This window comes from Orcinus orca, chromosome 20 (assembly GCF_937001465.1).
Source record: "Orcinus orca chromosome 20, mOrcOrc1.1, whole genome shotgun sequence".
NCBI classification, from domain to species: Eukaryota; Metazoa; Chordata; class Mammalia; order Artiodactyla; family Delphinidae; genus Orcinus; species Orcinus orca.
The window spans coordinates 54,950,274-54,971,519 of record NC_064578.1 but is presented as its reverse complement, the minus strand read 5'-3'; the positions used below and the strand labels follow the sequence as shown (position 1 = coordinate 54,971,519).

Sequence of the window (21,246 nt, the reverse complement as noted above, 5' to 3'; positions counted from 1 at the left end):
TCTGGGGTCCTGGAAGTGGAGAGGTCACAGACAGAGAGAGACAGGTAGACCGTCAAAGACCTTTGGGCTGAGAGATGCTGAGACCCAGAGACCTTGAGATAGGGAGAAAGAGAGAGAGAGAGAGAGAGAGAGAGAGAGAGAGAAGAGACCCTGAGAAGAAAAGACAGCAGGGGCAATCCTGGGGTACCCTGATGAAGACTGGGGCTCTGCCCAGGCGTGGGGCGGAGCCTGGGGTCTGGGCGGCTGGAAGAAGCTGGAGGGGGCGTCCCGGGCCGGGGTCCCCTGAGCAGCAGGCGGGCGCAGAGCGGAGCCGGGTCCTGCAGCCGCCGCGGAGCCGGGAGCCGGGCCAGCACCCACCCCCCCCGCCGTGATGTCAGCGGGGCCACTCTTAAAGGGGCAGGCCGCCCGCCGAGGGTCGGAGCAGGGGCTGGGGGCCGCGGGCACCGGATGGGGGTACCGCGGCGGTGCTGGGAAAGAGAGGAGAAGCCCCAGCATTCAACTGGGCCGAATCCCGGAAACCCAAGAGCCTGCAGGGACCAAGAGACGCCGGGGTTCCCCGAGGGAGCCTGCGAAGCTTTGAAGCTCAGTCCCCTCCAAATACACAGACGGAGGCACACCATTCCATTGGCCTGTCCCTGTCCAGGGACTACACTTCCCATCAGCCCTGGCGGCGGGAGCCGCACTTGGGGGAAGGGTCCGCCGCAGTGTCTGCTGGGAAGTGTAGTCTATTTGGACTGCCCTCTCCACGCCCCTCACTCACAAGTGGGTCAGGGGAAAGAGGCCCGGAGGGCGCATCTGCCTGCCCTCTGCCTCAGTCTCTGATTCTTAAGCTCACGGGTGTCTCTGTCTTGGAGGGTCTCTCAATAGCAGGCTTGTCTTTCATCCTCCCTCTTAGAACTTCCCAGTCGCTGGGTCTCAGTGTGCCAGTGTGTGAGCTTTATTGCTCTGGGCGAATATGTGCGTGCTTGTCTTTGTGCCCGGGATCTCTACCTGACACGCTCAGTGGTCTATGAGTACACCGCTGCCTATTCCTGCACGTGTCCACTTTGGTCCTCTCTATGGCACTCTGTGTGTAGCTCGATCGCGCTCTCTCTCTCTCTCTCTCTCTCTCTCTTTCTCTCTCTGCTTTCTCCAGGTCTCTGTTCTTTACTCTCATGCTGTGGGTATCATCTCTCACTTTATGGGTCTCTGCGTTCTCCCTCTCTCTCTGCAGACCCTTCCTCAGCCTCTGTCTCTGTTTGTTTCTATGTATAGTCGTTGTCCCACCTGCACACCCCCTTCATTCTCCAAGCTTAGAAGAAAACATCCAAACACTTCAGCATCAGCATCCCAAATTTATTCTCCAGCAGCTGTGGCAGGGTGGGAGAGGCAGAGGATTGGGGGTGGGGAGAGACCCCGAGAGTGGCAGGCACTGGGGTAGGGGTTGGGTTCCAAGCAGGACTGGAGAAGCCATGCAGTGGTGGGTTTAGGATGGGGAGTCTAGGACAAAAGCTGATTGAGAACAGCTGGGGAGAGAATCCTCCATACATCCCAGGAATCCCCAGAGTGTAGAAGAGGGGCACTGGAGCACAGAGGCACAGCTTCCCACTTACTCCAGAATGGAGTGGAGGTAGGTGGGGCCTCGCGGGGGGGGGGTTGTCCTGAAATCCCAGTCTGAAACAGCCCGCCCTGTGACGCTATTTCCCAGAAATAAGAAAGAAGAAGAAGAAGAGGCATAGATTCTACCAAGATGGAGTCTAGAACTCCTTGGAGTTGGGATGGTGTTGGTGGCTCTGTAACTTGGTGGAGCGGAATCCAGAACACTGAGGCAGGTCAGAATCTAGGGCTCAGCCCAGCAGAATCTAGAACACGGTAAGACTCCAGAGATTGTATGCAGTTTAGAATGCCAGGAACGCTTGGGAGGGGCATCTGGAACCCGGGGCAGGGAGGGGGAGGGCAGAGGCCAGAACGTTGGGGAGCAAGATCTAGAATTGGAGAGGGGGTGGTGAAGTACGGGGGCGCGTGAGGTAGGGGTAAGGCTGGCGCGGCGGAGGGAGCCATGGGGACACCTAGTGGCGGCAGGTGAGATTACATGACTGGCACAGGTGCTGGGCTGATGGGGCTGCGGGCATCCGGGTGCACGAAATCCGGGTTGACATAGGTGAAGCCTTGGAATTCGGTTTGGTCGATGCTGGCCAGAACTAGGCGGTCTGGGGGAGTCAACGCTGGCGCCGCCCGCGTGAAGAACTTGTCGAAGTTCTCGCCGCTGCGGCCACACTGTGGGAAACACCGGGAGGGAAACATGAAGTACTGGAGCTCATGGATATTCCACCCTCTAGGGGCCAAGATTTTGTTCCCAGAAGGTGACTGACCGGGCGGGGTCTGAAAGGAGGCGCGATCTCTAATCGTTCCAGCCGTTCCCAGTCGATCCAACGGAAAAAGCCATGAGCTCGGATGGTGGGTTCTCCATCTGGCCCCGAGCCCAGGCGCTTTGCTGGGTGCTTGGTTAGGAACTGTAGGAAACACAGAGAGAGACGGACAGACATACACAGTCCCGGACAGGGAGGCCCAGAGAACGACAGAGAGAGAGGAAGACAAGCAAGGAGGAACAGAGAGACAAGCATAGAGATCCAGAAAGAGAAGAATGGGGGGGGGGCAGGGGGAGATGGGACAGAGATGGGGGGAGGGAGTGGAAAGAAGAAAGGGAGAGAGAAAGAGGAAGAGGGGGAATAAATGAGATGGGGTAGATGAAACCCAGATCCAGAGACCCAGGGAGAGACAAAGAAAGAAGCAAAATTAGGGTGTGAGGGTATAAGGGGCGGAGAAACCCAGAAACAGAGGAAGAGAAACGGAAAGAATCCCAGATGGGGGATGGAGGCAGAGAAGGAAAGAGGGAAAGTGTCAGAGAGGGAGAAGGGGGGAGAGAGAGGAGATTGAAGACCCAGAGAAAGGGGGGAATAGAGATCCAGAGAGAGGAGGAGACTCAGAGGGAGGACAGATACCCAGAGAAGGTAAGAGACAAGCAGGGGCAGGGGTGGGGGGAGACAAAGGTCCAGAAGGAGAAGAGGATGGAGACCCAGGAGACAAATGCCCAGAGAGAGGGATGAAGACCCCATATGAGGGCAGAGACTCAGAGAAAGGGGAGACAGAGACCCAGAGAGAGGAGAACAAAGATGCAAAAGGGGGACAGAGATTCCCAAAGGACACAGAAAAAAAGGTAGCAACACAGAAAGCCCCATGATATGTAGATGGAGGCAGAGGGATGAGACAGAAGCCCAGAGAGAGATAGTCAGAGAGACGTGGAGACGGGAGCTAGAAGCAGAAATGTCCTAACATCTGTTGAACAGCTGCTATAGGCTAGTCTCTTCCTCCTGCTTTAACTCCACAACCCCAGAGAAGGAGACTGAGGCTCCCAGAGTTTTGGTGACTTGCCCAACCGAGATCCCACAGGAAGAAAAGTGGCAGGAGTTAGGTTCACCTGACCCAGCCAGTGCAGGAGAGGCAAGCCTTGGCCTTCCAGCACTTCCTGCCATGAGCTGGGGAGAGGAGCTAGCACAGGAGGACAGGATAGAGGCCATCCTTGGACTGCAGGTGGCAGCAGGGCAGTATGTTATTGTTCTAACAAAATCTCTGTATTATATAAATTTTTTCAGCGGACGGGAGTAAAGCAACTTGAGGAACGGGTGCCTTTTCCTAAGGTGCACGTAGACAACGTGTGGGCAGCCCTGGACAGCAGCAGTGGGGCGTGTGGCTTATGGGTCTGGAGAATCTAGGAGTTAGGTCTCTCACCCCCTTGCAGATGGCCACAGCTTCCCGGGAAAGCGACTTGGGGTAGGTGACAGTTTGTTCCATGATGGACTGGAACAGTTCCTCCTCGTCTTCCCCATCAAATGGGGGCTAAGGAAGTAGAGAGGATAGTCAGAGACTCGGCAAACTACCTGGCCGCACCTTCCACACCCTCAATGCCCACCATGAACACAGCCCACCCCTGGGCCCCCAAATTCCTAGGGAAAAATTTGACCAAACCGCAAAAGCTGTATCTTTCACACTTTCAGACTCTGTTGTTTTCTATCTCAGATGCTTCAGCTCTCTGCACCTCTTTGAGGTTCTGTCTCTTTCTCTGCTACGTAAATTGGCAGGGTATTAATTAGGCAACGTGTCATTTAAATAGAAGAGAGAAAAACTGCAGGAAAAGCTGTAAAAGCATTCTCCCGGTTGGATGAGTGGCCTCCAGTCTTCTGAGATTAGCAGAAGCAGTACCCAGGCAAAGCTTCTTAATGTGAAGTCTAGGGCGTCTGTTTACACCATTGAGGGGGGCCATGAATTTGGATGGGAAAAAACATGCATCTTTATTCTTTAAAATCTAAAACAAATTCAGCATTCATGGCAATTATAGGAAACAAACCCAAATAGTGGTAACTGTCACTTCATCACCAATGGAAATCACAGATATTTTCTTAGCACGTAAGAGTTGCAAATATCTCAAAAAATCAGTCATCTCTACTTCAAAATTACTGGTAGACCTTCCTATTTACTTCCTATTCCTGTGAGATATTACCGTTTACTTCATTAGTAGGATATCACATATAGGTCCATATTCTAATATGTTTAGACAACCATACACATTTAAATTTATTTAGCTGGTTAAATTACTCAATTAAACCTTTAACATTTTGATAACCATATTTCAACATGATTGGCTTCTTTTGTAATGCTATTATCTTACTTCATGCATTTAAAAACATTGTTCTGAGAAGGGGGTCCGTGACACAAGAAAAGTGAGGAACCCCTAGCCTGTGGGAAGATAATGCTTCAGGACCACGGAGAGCGCTCTCCTATCTGGCTGACCTTCCCCACAGCTTCGCACACCTTATTAGCCTACAGACGGACATCCCTTCCTGACCGGCTCCTCCTGAGATGATGGCCATGTAACAGGTGGCACCCCATCCGTGTTGCCTTTAGTCAAACCAGCCTCTCCCCACCTTCCCTTACCTGCCCCGCCAGCATCTCATACAGCAGGACCCCAAAGGACCACCAGTCGACAGACTTCCCATAGGGCTGGTAGGCAATGATCTAGCAGGGGAGGAAGGAAGGCAAGGGATTATGATTTGTGATTCAAGAAACCTAGGGCCCCTCTGGCTTCACCGCCTGGGAACCCTACCCACTTTAAATGTTTTCAGCACAAACTTTTCCCATTCAGAACACTTTGGCTCCATCCTCTGGAAAATTTGGGAAACAAACTCTACCTACTTGGAACATTCCTTTGGTCCCAAATATAAAGACTATCTAAAGACCAAGTCGCAAGTTCCACGCATCCGGAATATCTAGGTAACTGGACTCTCTCCTTACAATATCAGGTGCGTAGGGCAGAATTTCAGAGACCAGAGAGTCTTAAATCTGGACACATATCAGATTCTTCTAGGGGACTGTTTTTTGGTTTTTGTAAAAAATAAAATTAATTAATTAATTTTGGCTGTGTTGGGTCTTCGTTGCGGTGCACAGGCTCCTCATTGTGGTGGCTTCTCTTGTTGTGCAGCATGGGCTCTAGGCACATGGGCTTCAGTAGCTGTGGCACATGGGCTCAGTAGTTGTGGCTCGCGGGCTCTAGAGCACAGGCTCAGTAGTTGTGGTGCACGGGCTTAGTTGCTCCGCAGCACGAGGGATCTTCCCGGACCAGGGCTCGAACCCGTGTCCCCTGAATTGGCAGGCGGATTCTTTGGCTGTGTTGGGTCTTCGTTGCTGTGCGCGAGCTTTCTCTAGTTGCGGCGAGTAGGGGCTACTCTTCCTTTCAGTGCGCGGGCTTCTCATTGCGGTGGCCTCTCCCGTTGCAGAGCATGGGCTCTAAGGTGTGAGGGCTTCAGTAGTTGTGGCACACGGGCTCTAGAGCGCAGCTCAGTAGTTGTGGCGCACGGGCTTAGTTCCTCCGTGGCATGTGGAATCTTCTCGGACCAGGGCTCGAACCCGTGCCCCCTGCATTGGCAGGCGATTCTTACCCACTGCGCCACCAGGGAAGCCCTGGCAGGCGGATTCTTAACCACTGCGCCACCAGGGAATTCCTAGGGGACTGTTTAAAGAGAGATGTCCCCAGCCCTGAAGAATTCCAGCCACAATAGGCCAGAGGCAGAGGCAGGAAGATGTGTGTATGTTTCAAAATCTCCCCAGGTGATTCTGATTACCAGCTATGTTTTGAAACCACTGGCATTGGTTACTTGGGCACTATCATAGAATCGCCAGGAAAGATCAAGGAGGGCACCACCAACCCCACCTCCTCCATCAAGTGAGAAGTCAGGACGTGCTCTCAGTCTACTTATATACAGTCAGATCATTAGCTTCACCCCCCCGCAACAAAATCAGAGCATACTCTGCCCACTTGAAATATTCAGGGGACACCCTCCACATGCCTAATGTTCTGGGGGATGGGGCCCACCCACTCAGAGTACACCAGAAATCATCTCCACCTTCTTAGAACAGTCCAGTAACAGGCCCTGTTCTCCTAGAATCCCTAGAGCTGGTCCTTCTCTTTTCAAACATTCACCCACAGGTCCCCCCACTTTGCCTATTTAGAGACTCAGCTCCGCCCACTTACAACGCTCCGCCCACTTACAATGCTCCGCAAGAGCCTCTCTTTGCTGCTTGCTGTCGGAACCCCCACGACCCAGGTAAAGACCCCAGGGTCAAGTCCCCATACTCTGAACACTGGACGACCAGCCACACCTACTCAGTGAATTGGGAGGGCACCAAGAGCAGTGGAGGCAGGATTACCTCGGGGGCTATGTAGTCTGGGGTCCCACAGAAGGTGCGAGTTGTGGTCCCGGGGAAGACGTTCTCCTTACACATGCCAAAGTCAGTGATTTTGATGTGTCCTTCAGCATCCAGCATCACGTTGTCCAGTTTCAGGTCCCTGGGGGTGGGAAGGGTACAGTTCAACGGGCTGGAGCCTTAAGCTCAAACTCCTTCTCTTCTGGGGGTCTGATTCCCTCCCCTGAAAGGCCTGGGACTGCTCACCGATAGATGATGCCCTGATTGTGAAGGAAGAAGAGGCCGATGGCGATTTCTGCTGCGTAGAACCTGGAGGTGGAGGTGGGGAGTCAGAAGGCCAGAGACTGGAGCCCACTCCCTTCCACCTTCCCTCTACCCTCCTCTCTTGGCCAAGACTCACGCTGCATGGGGCTCCTTAAACTTGCCCAGCTGCTGAATGTGGTACATCAAGTCGCCCCCAGTGACATACTCCATCACAAAATACAGGCGATCCTGGGGAGGAGTGGACGGGACTTAGAGGCAAGGACACGCCCACCAGGGGTTGGAAACGTCCATTCCTGCCCACTTGAGACAAAGGCTCTGGATCCACCCAATCAGAAATCCAGAGCAACTGTCTGTGCCCACAGGGAGGCCCCGAAGATTCTCAACCGGCCACCGCAGAATCTCCACCCACCCCATCCCCTGTTACTCCAAACTGTCGGCTGTTCCGGTCCTCCATTCTCGGAATTTAAGATTGAGGCCCACCATTTGCTTGAAATCCCTGGGATACTGAAACCTCTTTCCACACCCACTCACATGCATATGCAATCATGGGCACCTGTTAGGAACCAAAGTTGTTCAGGCCTCACTAGCAAATGATAGTAATTTTTAATTTATTTTATTTTCATTTTTTTGGCCGTGCCGTGCCACTTGCAGGATCTTGGCTCCCCGACCGGGGATTGAACCTGGGCCCCCTGCAGTGGAAGCGTGGAGTCCTAACCACTGGACCACCAGGGAATTCCCGATACAGTACTAATTTTTAAAAAACTCCAGGAAGGGGACTTCCCTGGTGGCGCAGTGGTTAAGAATCTGCCTGCCAATGCAGGGGACACGGGTTCGAGCCCTGGTCCGGGAAGATCCCACATGCCATGGAGCAACTAAACCTGTGTGCCACAACTGCTGAAGCCCGCGCACCTAGAGCCCATGCTCCACGACAAAAGAAGCCACCGCGATGAGAAGCCCGCGCACCGCAACGAAGAGTAGCCCCCGCTCGCGGCAACTAGAGAAAGCCCATGTGCAGCAATGAAGACCCAATGCAGCCAAAAATAAATAAATAAATGAATAAAAATTTAAACAAAACAAAACCTCCAGGAAGCTGGCTACGCCCACTCAGAGCTCTTGGAAGTAGAGTCACGTTCTCTCTAACCCCTGACAGTTGTCCCATTCCACAGCCTTCGGGAAACACCCTGTTTCTGACAAGTCCTTAACTCAGAATCCAAGAGTGACCACCTCACCACTCAGAGCCCACTTGCAGGCATGCTCACTTAGAAGACATTCTCCACGAATTCTTTTACTCCAGAAGCCCTTACTCAAAAAACACCCACTCAAGACCTAGGGGATTCAGGCCACTCCCACGCAGGATCCTAGCCTCGTGGCCACGCCCTCCAGGGGGCACCTGCATTCTGGCCACGCCCACTGAGGAGCCCGCCACACCCAATCAGAGTTCACAGGGTTCTTCCGCCTTGCCAAAAACTCAGAATCTCAAAGCCAATGCTTGATACATCCAGTGGGGATGAGGCAGGGCTCCTGAGCCGGCCTCTGCCACCTCCTTTCTTACCGGGGTCTGGAAAGTGGAGTGAAGCTGGGTGAGAAAGTGGGGCCGGCCTCCGGGGCCTCGACCCCCCAGAGCTAACACGCGTTTCTCCACCAGGGTGCAGTCCACGTCGTCATCCTGGACAATCACGTCTTTCTTCAGGATCTTGATGGCATAGAGCTCATCGGAGCCCCTGCGCTCGGCCAGCATCACCTAGGGGCAGAGGCGGGAAAGGCCCAGTCCATCTTGGGAACCAGAGGTGCGGGTCCCTACCCCTCCCTTTCAAGGACACAAACGAATGGGAGTCCCAGGTCCTCCCTCTCCCTCTCAGGGGACCAGATGCCCTGACTTTGCCAACTACTCCCTCAGAGAAAGTAGCCACATCTTTATGCCTCTCCTCTCCAGGAACTAAAGAGACCCCATCAAACTCTCTTTGGGGACTCAGTAGCCTAGTTCCCTCCCCCCTGCACTTCAGCTCTAAGAACCAGAAACCTGAGCCCCACCCCCAGACATTCTCCCCCTTCTCCCAGAGCCCCAGGAATCCAACCTTCCCAAAACTGCCTTTTCCTAGAACCATGAGGAAGCTGAAGTCAGAGATGTGCAGACGTCCAGGGCTTGCCCCGAAGAAACAGCGCTTGGAGTCAGTGGGACTAGGAGATGGGGAGGGGATGGGAGAGGAAGAAGGACCCATCCGCACCCTCTGTGAGAAAAGGGAGAGATCCAAAGCTAGTCAGGCCCCAGAAGGGGATAAGGAGGTGCTCCTCAGAGAGACAGCACCCAAGAACGAAAGGGACGGGGAGAGATGGAAAGATGGAGAGAGAAAAAAAGTTGTCTCCACCCCCCTCTCTGGCTTAAGAACTTTCTCTGATTTCCCGTAGCCTGGAGGGTTTATTATTCAACTAGCACTTAGATAGCTTACTATATGCCATTGATCCTCCAGGAGACCCTTGTCACCCACCCCACCCCCCCATTTTAGAGACGATGGCACAGAGACATTAAGTAACTTGCCCGAAGTCACACAGCAGGTAAAAAACAGAGCCAGAAATCAACGTCCATTAAAGTCAGAGAGTGTGTCTCCCTCCTTTCTGTTTTTCTACCATCACCCAGCACATGACTTGGGTCTCAGCAGGAGTGTGTTGAGTGGATGAAGGTCTCAGGAGATGAGTGCTGAATGCACAACCTGTTGTTCTATGTTCAGAGCACACCCAGAATCTGAACACCTTTACCATCATTGTCGCCTGGGCGAAGCCACTGGCAACTCCCCTCTGGGCCTTCACAATAGCCTTCTTCCCCCTTCCACCATCTGTTCTTGACACAGAGGCAGTTATCTTGCCCAAACAGAAATCACCTCAGGCCACCTCCAATGCCCTCCCATCTCACTTGGTTTAAAAGCCAAAATCCTTCCAATAAATGACGAGGCTACCCCCACCCCTTCTCTCTCTGACTCCATCTCCTACTTCTTCCCACCCTCATCCCTCATCCCTCCCTCTGCTCCAGCCTCACTGCTGGTCTGGGCCCACCTCAGGGCCTTTGCACGTGATCTTCCCTCCACCTGGAAGGCTTTCCACTATCCTCACAGCTCGCTATTTCATCTCCTTTATGTCTTTGCCCAAAGGTCACTTTCTCAGTGAAGGCTTCTCTGCTTATTGCTACTAAAATCTCAAAAGGGCTTCCCTGGTGGCGCAGTGGTTGAGAGTCCGCCTGCTGATGCAGCGGACACGGGTTCGTGCCCCGGTCCAGGAAGATCCCACGTACCGCGGAGCAGCTGGGCCCGTGAGCCATGGCCACTGAGCCTGCGCGTCGGAGCCTGTGCTCCGCAACAGGAGAGGCCACAACGGTGAGAGGCTCGCGTACCGCAAAAAAAAAAAAAAAAAAAAACAACTCAAAAAACAGCACTCCCTATCCTCTTCAGCATTTATTTTTCTCCACAATCACATATCACCTTCTGACATAGGATCATTCACTCCTTTATTTTGTTGAATGCCTTCCAAGGGTAAGCCCCACGAGGGCAGGAGGTTGTCTCTCTCTCTCTCTCTTTCCCTCTCTCTCTCTCTCTTTCTCTCTCTCTCTCTCTCTCTCTTGTTTTCTGCTCTATCCCCAGTGATTAGAACCATGCACACAGAGGGCTCAACAAAATGTTTTTTGAAAGAATAAATGGGAGAGAGAGAGAGAACGAGCGCATTATTCCTTCCTTGACCTGGAAATCTCGTCTCCCTGTCTTTTGCCTGGGGAATCCTGCACTTCCTGTCTACGAACTTTTCTCTGACTCCCGCAGGTCCTGCCAGAGGCTTAGGACTCCCTAGTGCCTGAAGCCATCTCCGTGATCAAACACACTCCTTCTCTATCTGTAACTTTCTCCTATATTGAAAGAGGAGCTCCCCAGGGAATGGCCTGATTCTACTCCCAAAATAGTGTTGGTTTACATAAAACCTCAGGAAATAGGTGTTCAGTAAGTCAAAAAACCAATGGAGGAGAGAAAGGCACAGTGATAAATAGGCAGAAAAACTCAAGGAGCAATTCAGGTGTCACCTCCTTAGGGAAGTCCTCCCTGACCACCTCCACCCCAATCCCCTGCCCAGGCTGGGTTAGTGCCTCCTCTATGCTTCTTTGTTCCCTGGGCTACCGCTAATTTAGCACATCATCCTGGAATCCGAGTATTTGTGACTGTGTCCCTACCTTGAGGAGTTGCCTGCGGGTCAGATTCGGCTCTGGAGAGCTAGGATTACTCAGCAAACACAAGACCTGCCACCAAGTATGTGCTCAACCCATGTGTGTGGAAATGAAGACAGATGTTGGAGGAGAGAGAGGTGGGAGGACGGATACAGACCACAGGAAAGGAAACTGTCTCCATTCCAGGCCTCCAGCTCTGCTCACCTCGTACAGTTCCAGGGGGTAGTTACAGGCCTGGGGGAGAAGAAAGCCAGAGTCAGAGCCCCCAGAGAGGTAGGAGATTGCCCTAAAGCAGGGGATGGGGGTCCCCAGACCCCCAAGCCAGGGGGATGGATAGGAGCTCTAATTCCCAGCAGTGCCCTAGAAGACCAGAAAGAACTCCAGGGCTTTCTGGGAATTTTAGTCCCAGGGCCGGTGGGCAACGAGCGATGGAGTTTGGGAAAGGCCAGCTCTGAACCGTGGGTGACTGGGCTGGGCTCCTTGTGGGGAAGCCGGGGTCTGGGTACCTCAAACTTCTGGAGGAGGCTGCAGTTGTCAGCATCAGCCACTGGCACATTGTAATATTCGCCCTCCTCCTGGTTCAGTAACTTGTACCTGACATACAGACGGAGACCAGAGGCGGGCAGGAGTAGGGGAGACGGACGGGGAGGGGGGTACCCGCGGGAGAGGCAGTGACATCAGAAGGGGGGAAGAGACAGAGAGACAGAGAAGGAGAGAGAAAGAGTGAGATAAGGAGAGAGGGGCGGGGGAAAGAGAGGAAGAAGCACAGGGAGGTAGAAAAGATAGTGCCCTAGAGAAGAGGGACCACCCACGGAAGTTGATGCAGATGCAGGGGCCCCGCCCCCAGCCCCGCCCGGCCCCGCCCCCGCCCTCACCAGCCGTCCACGGGAACCTTGAGCAGCTCCGAGACGCCAAAGGACATGGCACCCATGAAGTCGTTGCGGGAAGTCCGGTCCCAGTCCCACACTTCCACGCTGAGCCGGCGCTCCACGTCCCCCGGCTTCAGGTTGCTGCGGGAAGGGAGTGGCACAGTGAGGGGCCCGGCTCTTGGCTGCCCACCTATCCGCCCTGGGGAAGAGCAGGCAAACCCGGGGAGCTGGGGGGCCTGTTTCCTGCTCTGTAAATTGTTTTGCCACCCCAGGTCCTGCCGAAGAGCGTCTCTCTCCCTGTCTGGGCCCTAAGTAAACCTAGACAGCTCTCAGTCTCCCTCCCTCCCTGGCTCTTCCCCATCTCTGTCTCCTGGCCTTTCCAGGCCTCTCCTTTTCACGGGGCCCCTCTCCTCCCTCCAGATCTGTCTTTCTGTCAGTTGGCTTCTCTTTCCCTCCCTGCCACCCACCCATCGCCATTCCTTCTGTGTTTCTCTTTGGGTTTATGTCTCTTCTTCTGAGTTGCAGGGTCTGTCTACCTCTCTCTCGGATCCCTGTCTCATTCTAAAGCGGTGAGCTTTGATGGAGATTAAACACACAGATGTCTGTCTCTTGCCTTCTGTATCTCTGTCCCTCTCCCTCAACCACTTCATTTTCTTCTCCCACCACCTTCTTCTGCCCTTTTTGGGATTCCCCCAATGCTAACACCTGCTCTCTGGGGTGTTCTGGGCCACCAGGACCCTCAGATCATTCTCTATCAGTAATTACAGCCTCCCCTGCACCCGAGGCTCACAACACAAAGGTCTCGTTCCACACAGGGTTTAGCGTGGCTTTCACCGTCCGGGTCTTCTGTTTTGTCAAATTCCGAGGATCTGGGATGAGCTTCAGTTTCACATAGGGATCAGACAGACCATTGGGGTCCATTGGGATGAGGTTACGGGCCTCGCCAACTGAGCGGGGAGGGGAAGGAGGGTAGATGGGGTTAGAGATCCAGGAAGAAGCCCCCGAGCCTCTCCCCAGCCAGCAGTCAAGAATTCCAATCTCTCAGCAGCCGCTCTCAAGACCCAGGTGTTTTTGATCTTTTACTTCTCCAGTGCCCAGAAGACAGGGCATGAAGCCCTTTCCCCAGCCAGTGACCCAGAAATCAAAACCAAAGACCCTGGCCATATCACCACTAGTAAACCCGAACCTCCTTCGGAACCAGCTCTTCTCTCATTCCCCACCCCCCACCCCTCCACCCCCAGGACCTTGATGCCCAGAACAGCCATTAAGAGGCGCCAGAGGCATGGCTGGAGAAGGGGCCTCGAGCTAGAAGGGGCGCGGCCGAGTGGTGTTCAGCTTTTGCAGGTGGGGTCAGGAGTGTGGGTGCGACCTTCGCGAGGGGCGTGGCCTTTCTGAGTCGGGGGCGGGGCGGGGTGGGCAGCTCAGGGGAATTCAATCGGTTCCTCACGCTCCGGTAAAGGGGCGGGGCCAGGCGAGGGGGCGGGGTCTCACCCGTGACGTGGATCTCATCCGAAGTGGGAGCTCGGATTTCCAGCTGCAGGCGGCCGCGGCGCTCCGTGTGGTCCACACCGCACAGAGAGGGCACGCTGCGCACACAGCGCCGGTGCACGTTCATCTCGCAGCCTGGGGGGACAGAAGTGAGGGTAGCACTTCAGGTCCCGCCCTTAACCCCAGACTCCATTCCCCAGCATTTACCGGAAACCCAGACACTGCACTTTTGCCGGGGCCCCGGAAGCGCCAAGTTCTGGCGGGCGCAGCAAGCGTAGACTCACAGGAGCACTTCATGCCCTGGTGCACCAGCCCGTAAAGGAGGGAGCCACAGTGGTCGCAGAAGGTGGGGCTGCTGTAGCTGTGCAGACGGAACTTGTGCTTGTTCCGGGGATCCTGGGGGTAGGGAGGAGCCGGTCAGAAGGGGTCTGCAGGGCGTCCTAAAAGAACAGCCCCCTGAACTCTTTCTCTTCCGCCCTGCTCTCCCGTCTTCCTGCGGCTCCACCTCACTCATTCACTCTACAATATTTATTGAGCACCTCCTGTGTGCCAGCACGGTTCCTGGTGCCGGGACCCAGCCCTGAGCAAAACAAAGGAAAACTCCTGTCCATGTGGACTTTACTTTCTAATGGAGGGAGAGAGAAAATAAACACGATATGTAAAATATATAGTATTACAGATGGTAATAGGTGCTCTGGACAAAAATGAAGACGAAAAGGGGATTGTGAAATAGAGTGATCAGGGAAGGTTTCACTAAGAAGGTGGCATTTGGGAAGAACCTGAAGGAAGTGTAGGCTTCCAAAGTCCCATAGTCCCTAATCCCCAACCTTCCACAAGCTGTTCTCCCGAGGACTTGTGGGCCACCATGAACCTCAGATCACTCACTGTCAGCCTCTGTCAATGTCTACCCGCTGATGATCTGCCTACTCTGAGCCCCCTGTGGGATGGAGAATATGACCTCTCAGTTTTAGGGACCCAGGTGTCCTAAATGAAACATTAAGTGTAAACAACAGAGCCGTGTCTGGCATGTTAAATGTGCTCAGTAGCGTTACTGCTGTCATTACTGCCGTGGTTATTATTAGTGATTTTATTGCAGTCCCCACATACCCTTGGGTTTAATCAAGAGCTGGGCCTGGGCTTCCCTGGTGGTGCAGTGGTTGAGAGTCTGCCTGCTGATGCAGGGGATACGGGTTCGTGCCCCGGTCCGGGAAGATCCCACATGCCGCGGAGCGGTTAAGGCCCGTGAACCATGGCCACTGAGCCTGCGTGTCCGGAGCCTGTGCTCCACAACGGGAGAGGCCACAACAGTGAGAGGCCCGCGTACCGCAAAAAAAAAAAAAAAAAAAAAAAAAAAAAAGAGCTGGGCCATTTCCCAGCTGCGTGATTTCAGACAAGTAAGTGCCCAATTTTGAGGCTCAGCGCCCTCCTCTGCACAGTGGAAATAAACAATGTATATCTTGAAGAGATGCTAAATGTCGAGTCCAATTAAGCATGAATTTAAGACACCAATAAAAGCATTCCTCCTTCCACCCTCAGCAATGTCTGAGTGTTAAATAATCTGATATTTGCCTTTTTCTACGAATGCATTGCAAGAGTTATCCCTAGGGTGAAAATTCAGGACATTCTTGGGCTTTCACTTATTTTGCAGTTTAGTGGGGATTCTATTTTGAATTATACTTGGACGGAGGGAGGGTGTTGGCAGGTGCATGTGCTGGACCTCTAAAGATCTTCATCTGACCCTGGCTCAAAGTGTTCCTGCCGCATGAAATGAGATGCTGTGGGTGAAAATTCCCAGCAGGGTACCTGACACAGAAGCTGTTGCGATTATCCTCAAGGTGAAAGTAGCTATTAAAGAGGAGACAGTACTGTGGCTCCAGTTCGAAAGATTAGGGTCCAGATTTTTGACTCTCCCGACCACCCAGCTGTGTGGCCTCCCCCCACACCACCCTTTTTAGAGACTCAGGTTTCCTCCCCATAAAATGGGGCCATGAGCCCTCCCTGAAAGGGTTCTTGTGAAGATTGAATGAAATCATGCTTGTCGAGCCCTGAGCATTTCTTAAGCCCTTGATCTGTGTTGCTGACAAGAAGATTAAAAGCTTAGTGCTTCACAAAGGAAAAGAAAGCCAGAGTGATATAGAAGAAAGACCTTGTCCTCTGTTTCCTCATCAGTAATAGTAATAATTTTACAATGATAATAATTAATACTTTGTGTCTGGCTATGTACCAGGTGCTGTCCCAAGTATTTGACTCATTTAGTCCTTAAAACGGTCCTACAAGATGAGGGCATGGTTACCATCCCCATTTTATAGACAAGGAACTCCAGAGGTGCAGAGAGGTAAATAAATTTTTGGAAGGTCACAGAACCAATACGCGGTGGAGGTGGGATTCAAGCCCAGGTGTCCTGGCCCAGGAGCCTCGGTCAGATGAGGACAGGAACAATACCTAACCTTACAAGCTGTTAAGCAGATTCAGTCCTATACTATATACAAGATACCTGATGCGTGCACGCAATGAGCCCTGGATGACTCAGATGTAGTGTTTGTTGGTGGTGGAGGCAGGCGAGGCAGCCAAATCATAACGTATATAGGTGCTGGTAGACAGTGGTGCTCGATATGTGTTCTCAGAGGTCACATCCTCTATGTAAACTTCAATTTTCTCGACCTGAGAAGCTGGCAAAATGCCTCATGGACTTCCGTGGTGCTCTCCCTCTCTCTCTCATTCTGCCTTTCTCCATCTGCTAATCATAAAACCATCTCCAGCCCTGTGTCAGACCCCGGGCTCTTATCCTGCCTGACTTCCCTGAAAACAAGCCTGGGCGGGGTGCGGGGGGTGGGGGGCTTCCCCGGCTTCCCTGGTGGTGCAGTGGTTAAGAATCCCCCTGCAAATGCAGGGGACACGGGTTCGAGCCCTGGTCCGGGAAGATCCCACATGCCACAGAGCAACTAAGGCCATGTGCCACGACTACTGAGCCTGCGCTCTAGAGCCCACGAGCCACAGCTACTGAGCCCACATGCCACAACTACTGAAGCCCACGGGCCTAGAGCCCGTGCTCCACAACAAGAGAAGCCACCGCAATGAGAAGCCCGCACACCGCAACGAAGAGTAGCCCCCGCTTGCTGCAACTAGAGAAAGTCCGCGCGCAGCAACGAAGACCCAACGCAGCCAAAAATAAATAGATTAAATAAATTAAAAATAAACAAGACTGGGGGCATCTAGACTCATGCTGTCCCACATGGTAGCCCTAACCACAGGTGGCTATTTAAATGGAAATCAGTGGATAAACAACAAGTTCCTAATGTATAGCAAAGGGAACTACATTCAATATCCTGTGATAAACCATAATGGAAAAGAATATTAAAAAAGAATGTATATATGTGTATAACTGAGTTACTTTGCTGTACAGCAAGAGATTGGCATAACGTTGTAAATCGACTATACTTCAATAAAAAAAATAAATAAATTGAAATCAATTCAAATTAAATGGGGTTTAAATTTCTGTCCCTTGGCAGTTAGCTGTGGTGGCTGGCAGCTGGATGGCGAAGATACAGAACGCTTCCATCATTGCAGAAAGTTCTATTGGTCAACACTGGACGGTGAGCCTCATTATATAGAGGAGGAAACTGAGGCTCAGGGGGAAGAGCCCCACAGCCAGAAAGAAAGTGAAGGAGGGATCAGGGGTAGGCATGCAAGGTGGGCAGTTCTTGTAAGTCCCTGATGTTGGGGGCGGGGGGAGGGAGAGAACAGTTGTGTGTATCTGTGTGAGCGCACATGGGGGATCTGTACATGCACGTGTGTGTCCATACATGGGGGTCTAATATGCATATGTGTGTGTGTGTGTGTGTGTGTGTGTGTGTGTGTGTGTACACAGGGGTCTGTATATGCATATATATGTGTGTGTGTGTGTGCGCGCACACGGGCAGGGTGTCTGAAAATGCACATGTGCATGTGTATGACAGGATCTCTCTGGGCTTCCCTCTCTCAGCACCTCCTAAGCAGTTATCCTTATCTACCATTTTCTATTCTAGTTTCCCTTTCTGGGTATCTACCGCCCCATCTCTGAGTTTCTGTGTCTCTGTCTCTCCCAGTCTTTCTGGGTCCCCTTTTCCTTCCTCCTGTGTCACTGTCTCTGTTCCATTGCTCTCACTCTCTCTGCCCCAATCTCTCTGTCTGGGTCTCTGTTTTTTTCTGGGTTCTCTCTCTGTCTCATCTGGGTTCTCTCTCTGTCTCATCTCAGGATCTCGGTGCTTGCATCGATTTCTCTCTCTGTCTCTCTGTCTCTCTCTCTGTCCCTCAGCTCTCTATTTTTTTAATCTCTTGACTCCTGGATCACAGTCCACATCCGTGCTGAGGTCCCCTCACCCCATCTCCTCTTTGTCCCCCGCCTGGGTCCCCAGCCTGTCTTGGTCCCCTCTCATTCCCCCTTTCCAGGCCAAGGGCAGGGAATCTGGGCCAGACTAGCTCTCCCTATCTCTCCAGCCCCCCTCCCCTCCCAGCCTTAAAAATAGCAGGAGAAATTGGGACGGACGCCGAGGGGGTGAGGGCGGGGGCACAGCCCGAGGAGGAAGAACCAGGTGTCTGGGCACTCACGTCTGTCTGGGGGCCCTTCCCAGCGCCTGGACACTCGAAGGTCACAAATTCGTGGCATCGTCGATGAACCACAAAGCTGCAGACTGAAGGTGAGAATCATAGAGACACAGAGACAGAGAGAGACCCCAATGGACAGAAAATCAGAAACAGAGGAGACCCAGACAGAAAGAAGACCAGGAGAGGAGGATCCCCATAGAGTTCAATACAGAGAAAATCAAAGAGACCTTGACATGCAGAGAGACAGAGACAGAGACACTGGGAGACAGAAATTCAAAACGTGGACCCAAAGAAAGAAACAGAGATGCAGAGAATCACAGAAAAAGAGAAAGCACAGAGAGCCCAATGCATACCCACAGCCAAAGGGAGACAGAGACACAGAGATAGAGAGACAGAGAGAGAGAGACAAAGAGAGAGGAAGACAGAGAAAGAGATGGAGACAGAGAGAAAACAGGATCCCATTGACACAGACCCACAGACTGCGACAAGAAAGCCAGGAGAGAGGCAGGCCAACTAGAAGAGAGGAAACACAGAGAGAGGTCCTCCAACAGAACAGAGAGCATCAACTTGGGCAGAAGTGAGTCTGGGGGCGCCGCTGCCGGCCCGCCCCCCTCCCTGACTCACTCAGTTCTCAGCAAGTAGCAGCTGGTGCTTTAGGACTCGGCCCCCTCTCCCGGCCCCCATAACTGCCGGCCCCACCCGGCCCCCACCCGCCCATCGCCCATCGGTGACCCCACCCGGCCGGCCCCTGCCTAGGACGGTGGTGTTGTCATGGCAACGGCAGGGGGGGCTCTGACTTTGCATCTCCAGCCCCCCTCCCTTCAGCTCCCCTTTTCCAAATCTCACTGTTCCCATGGCAACAGATTCTCCAAATATCTGTCCCCACCTGGAGCCGGCCGAGGGAGGGGCCCCCAGCACCACCTCCGCGTTGGCCCCGCCGTCAGAGCACCCTCCCCACTGCAGGTTGTGTCTCTGCCACACCCCCCCGCCCAGGGCTCCCCCGCGCCTCTCTGGGGACCAGAGAACACGTGTGTCAAGCAGCCTAGGCTGTGGGGCCCCAGCCTCCACCCTCCTGAGGGTCCTGGGAGTCCAGGTCCCCAGCTCTTACCTTGACATTGCAGGCCCTGTTTTCCAATCCCCCTGTAAGAGTCAAGGATCTGAGGTCAGTGCAGAAAAGGGTACCTGGACCTCTCACCTCTGCCAGTCATAGGAGGCCTCCGTCCTCCCATCCTCCTCCTGCAGGACCCAGGAGTCTGAGCCCCAGCTGCCTCTCCTTTCCAGAACCCGGAAATTCTGGCCCCCCAGTCTCTCTTCTCTCAGACCCAGGAGCCCAGGCCCCCAGCCCCTTCCTTCAGACCCAGAAGTCCAGGGCCCCAGCCCCTCCTCTCTCTGACCCAGGAGTCCAGGCCCTGGCCCCTAGACCCCACCTACCCTAGGGCCAGGAGCCAGGGCTGCAGACCCCGCTTTCCTCGTCACTGTGGGGTCTGGTGCGTCAGGGGTCTTTAGCACTAGTCTCCTTATCCCTCAGGGCCCCAGCCCCCTTCCCTCACCATATGAAGTCAGTGCAGTGGCTGCAGAAGGTTGGCTGCTTGAAGAAGCGAGCGGTGAACTTGTGGCTCTTGACTTCGTGGACCACCTTCTGCCTCAGAGCCCCCTTTCTGCAAAACAGGGGCCGGGGTCCCCCCTCTGAATCGCCTCCGCCGGGGCCCAGGCCTGCCATGGCCCCAGTAACGTAGCAGGGACCAGGATCCTGCCTTTCTCGGGAAACAGGTGGAAAGGCAAGGAGCCGAAAGCTCGGAAGAGCAAAAGAGCCGGCGGGAGATTCCGAGGTGGGAAGGAGAGGGGCGAGGCACCTCCGGAAGCGGAGCGCGCAGGACAGGGAGCGGCACCCCGGGGCGCGCCGGCTCCGCCAGGGGGAGCGGGCGAGTGGGGCGGAGAGCCGAGGGCAAGGGCGCGGAGGAGCCGGAGGCACGGGCGGCGTCGGTGGTGGGAGCTCCAGCTCAGGCACCTGCTGAAATGTGGGAGCCCCGGGTGGGGGGAGGCGTTGCCATGACGACCGAGAGGCGGGGTTTCGGCTTAAAGGCGTCCCCCTCCTTGAGACCTGGGACAAATGCCGTCCCCTCCAACACACACACACGTGCGCACACCCACGCCGGGGGCTGGCTGAAGGGAAGGGACATCCTCCGAGCCGTGCCCTGCCCCCTCCCCAATCTGTCGCCCGGCCCCGTCTTCCTCCCCGACTAGGGTGCCTCGGTGAGTCCTGTTAGGCCACTGCAGCTCCTCTCCGATCTCTGTGTCTGATTGTGTCACTCTGTTTCATTGCACAAACTTTGTATTAGTGCTGGGGTCCAATGGTGAGCAGGGAGGCTTGGTGTCTCAATTTTTCTGATGCCACCCGAGTCTTGATTTCTCTCTCTAGGCTTCTGTGAATTTGTACTTCTAGGTCTCCCTCTGGGAGTGTCCATTTCCCTGGGTCTCTGTTCCTTTCCCTAGTCCTGGCGCTCTCTCTGTCTCTCTGGGTGGGTCTGGGTTCCTTCCTTATCTCTGAGAATTTCTATTTTTATTTTCCTGTTTTCTTCGCTGTGTATCTCCATTTATGTCTGTCACTCATCCTGTGACCCCCTCTGGGTCCTGGTGTGTGCGTCTCTCTCACTCCATGTCTGTCTCACTGTGAATCAGTCTCCCTCTGTCTCTCCCCATCTCATAAATTCTTGCATTTCTGTCTCCCTGAATCTCTTCCTCTCCCTGTCTCTTTGTCTCTCTGGCTCTGTGGATCTGTCTCTCCCTCCCTCCGTGTCTTTCTCTCTGAGAGTCAATCTCTGTCTCTCTCCCTGTCTCATTTTCTATGTCCTCTTCTATTTCCCTCGATTTCTCTCCCCTCCTCCCCGTGTCCGTGTCTTTGTAGATGCTTTTGTCTCTGCCTCTCTCCCTTCCTGTGTCTCTACGAATCTCGCTCTCCGTTCGTGCGTGCCTCTTCCTCCTTCTGTATCTCTCTGTGCCTGTCGCTCTCTCTGACCCACTCTCTGGCTCTGTCAATCTCTCTATCGCTGGGGGTCTCTCTCGGAATGTTTAAGTTGCTCTCTCTCCCTCTCCCTCTCCTTCTCC

The 21,246-nt window shown here is 53.8% G+C and overlaps 1 protein-coding gene across 3 annotated transcripts; it reads right to left on the bottom strand.

Moving 5' to 3' along the window:
• Positions 1-1,314: 1,314 nt before the first annotated feature.
• On the bottom strand, positions 1,315-20,178 carry PRKCG (protein kinase C gamma). 3 transcript variants are annotated; one of them, XM_004285683.3, is made up of 18 exons: positions 19,692-20,178; positions 19,250-19,281; positions 18,145-18,227; positions 13,842-13,953; positions 13,561-13,692; positions 12,860-13,016; positions 12,076-12,210; positions 11,707-11,794; positions 11,405-11,434; positions 9,078-9,230; positions 8,555-8,743; positions 7,139-7,230; positions 6,985-7,047; positions 6,742-6,880; positions 4,972-5,052; positions 3,769-3,876; positions 2,352-2,492; positions 1,315-2,256 (listed from the first exon to the last, which is right to left on the bottom strand). In XM_004285683.3, the coding sequence occupies exons 1-18, from the start codon at positions 19,859-19,861 to the stop codon at positions 2,068-2,070; spliced, it is 2,094 nt and encodes a 697-aa protein (XP_004285731.1). In that variant the 5' UTR covers positions 19,862-20,178; the 3' UTR covers positions 1,315-2,067. The 3 variants fall into 3 exon arrangements, with proteins under 3 accessions (XP_004285731.1, XP_033272260.1, XP_049559369.1); XM_033416369.2 differs by lacking the exon at positions 9,078-9,230 and having other exon boundaries at positions 19,692-19,997; XM_049703412.1 differs by lacking the exons at positions 19,250-19,281; positions 19,692-20,178 and adding an exon at positions 18,766-18,784.
• Positions 20,179-21,246: the final 1,068 nt, after the last annotated feature.

What these genes read in the sequence shown, in the direction of transcription:
- PRKCG (XM_004285683.3), bottom strand. Translation starts at nt 19,861, where the DNA reads ATGGCAGGCCTGGGCCCCGGCGGAGGCGATTCAGAGGGGGGACCCCGG. An exon ending in GGAAGGGCCCCCAGACAGAC is followed by an intron (nt 13,954 to 18,144) that starts GTGAGTGCCCAG and finishes CCCTACCCCCAG; the next exon opens with GATCCCCGGAACAAGCACAA. An exon ending in ATGAGATGCTGGCGGGGCAG is followed by an intron (nt 3,877 to 4,971) that starts GTAAGGGAAGGT and finishes CTACTTCCTTAG; the next exon opens with CCCCCATTTGATGGGGAAGA.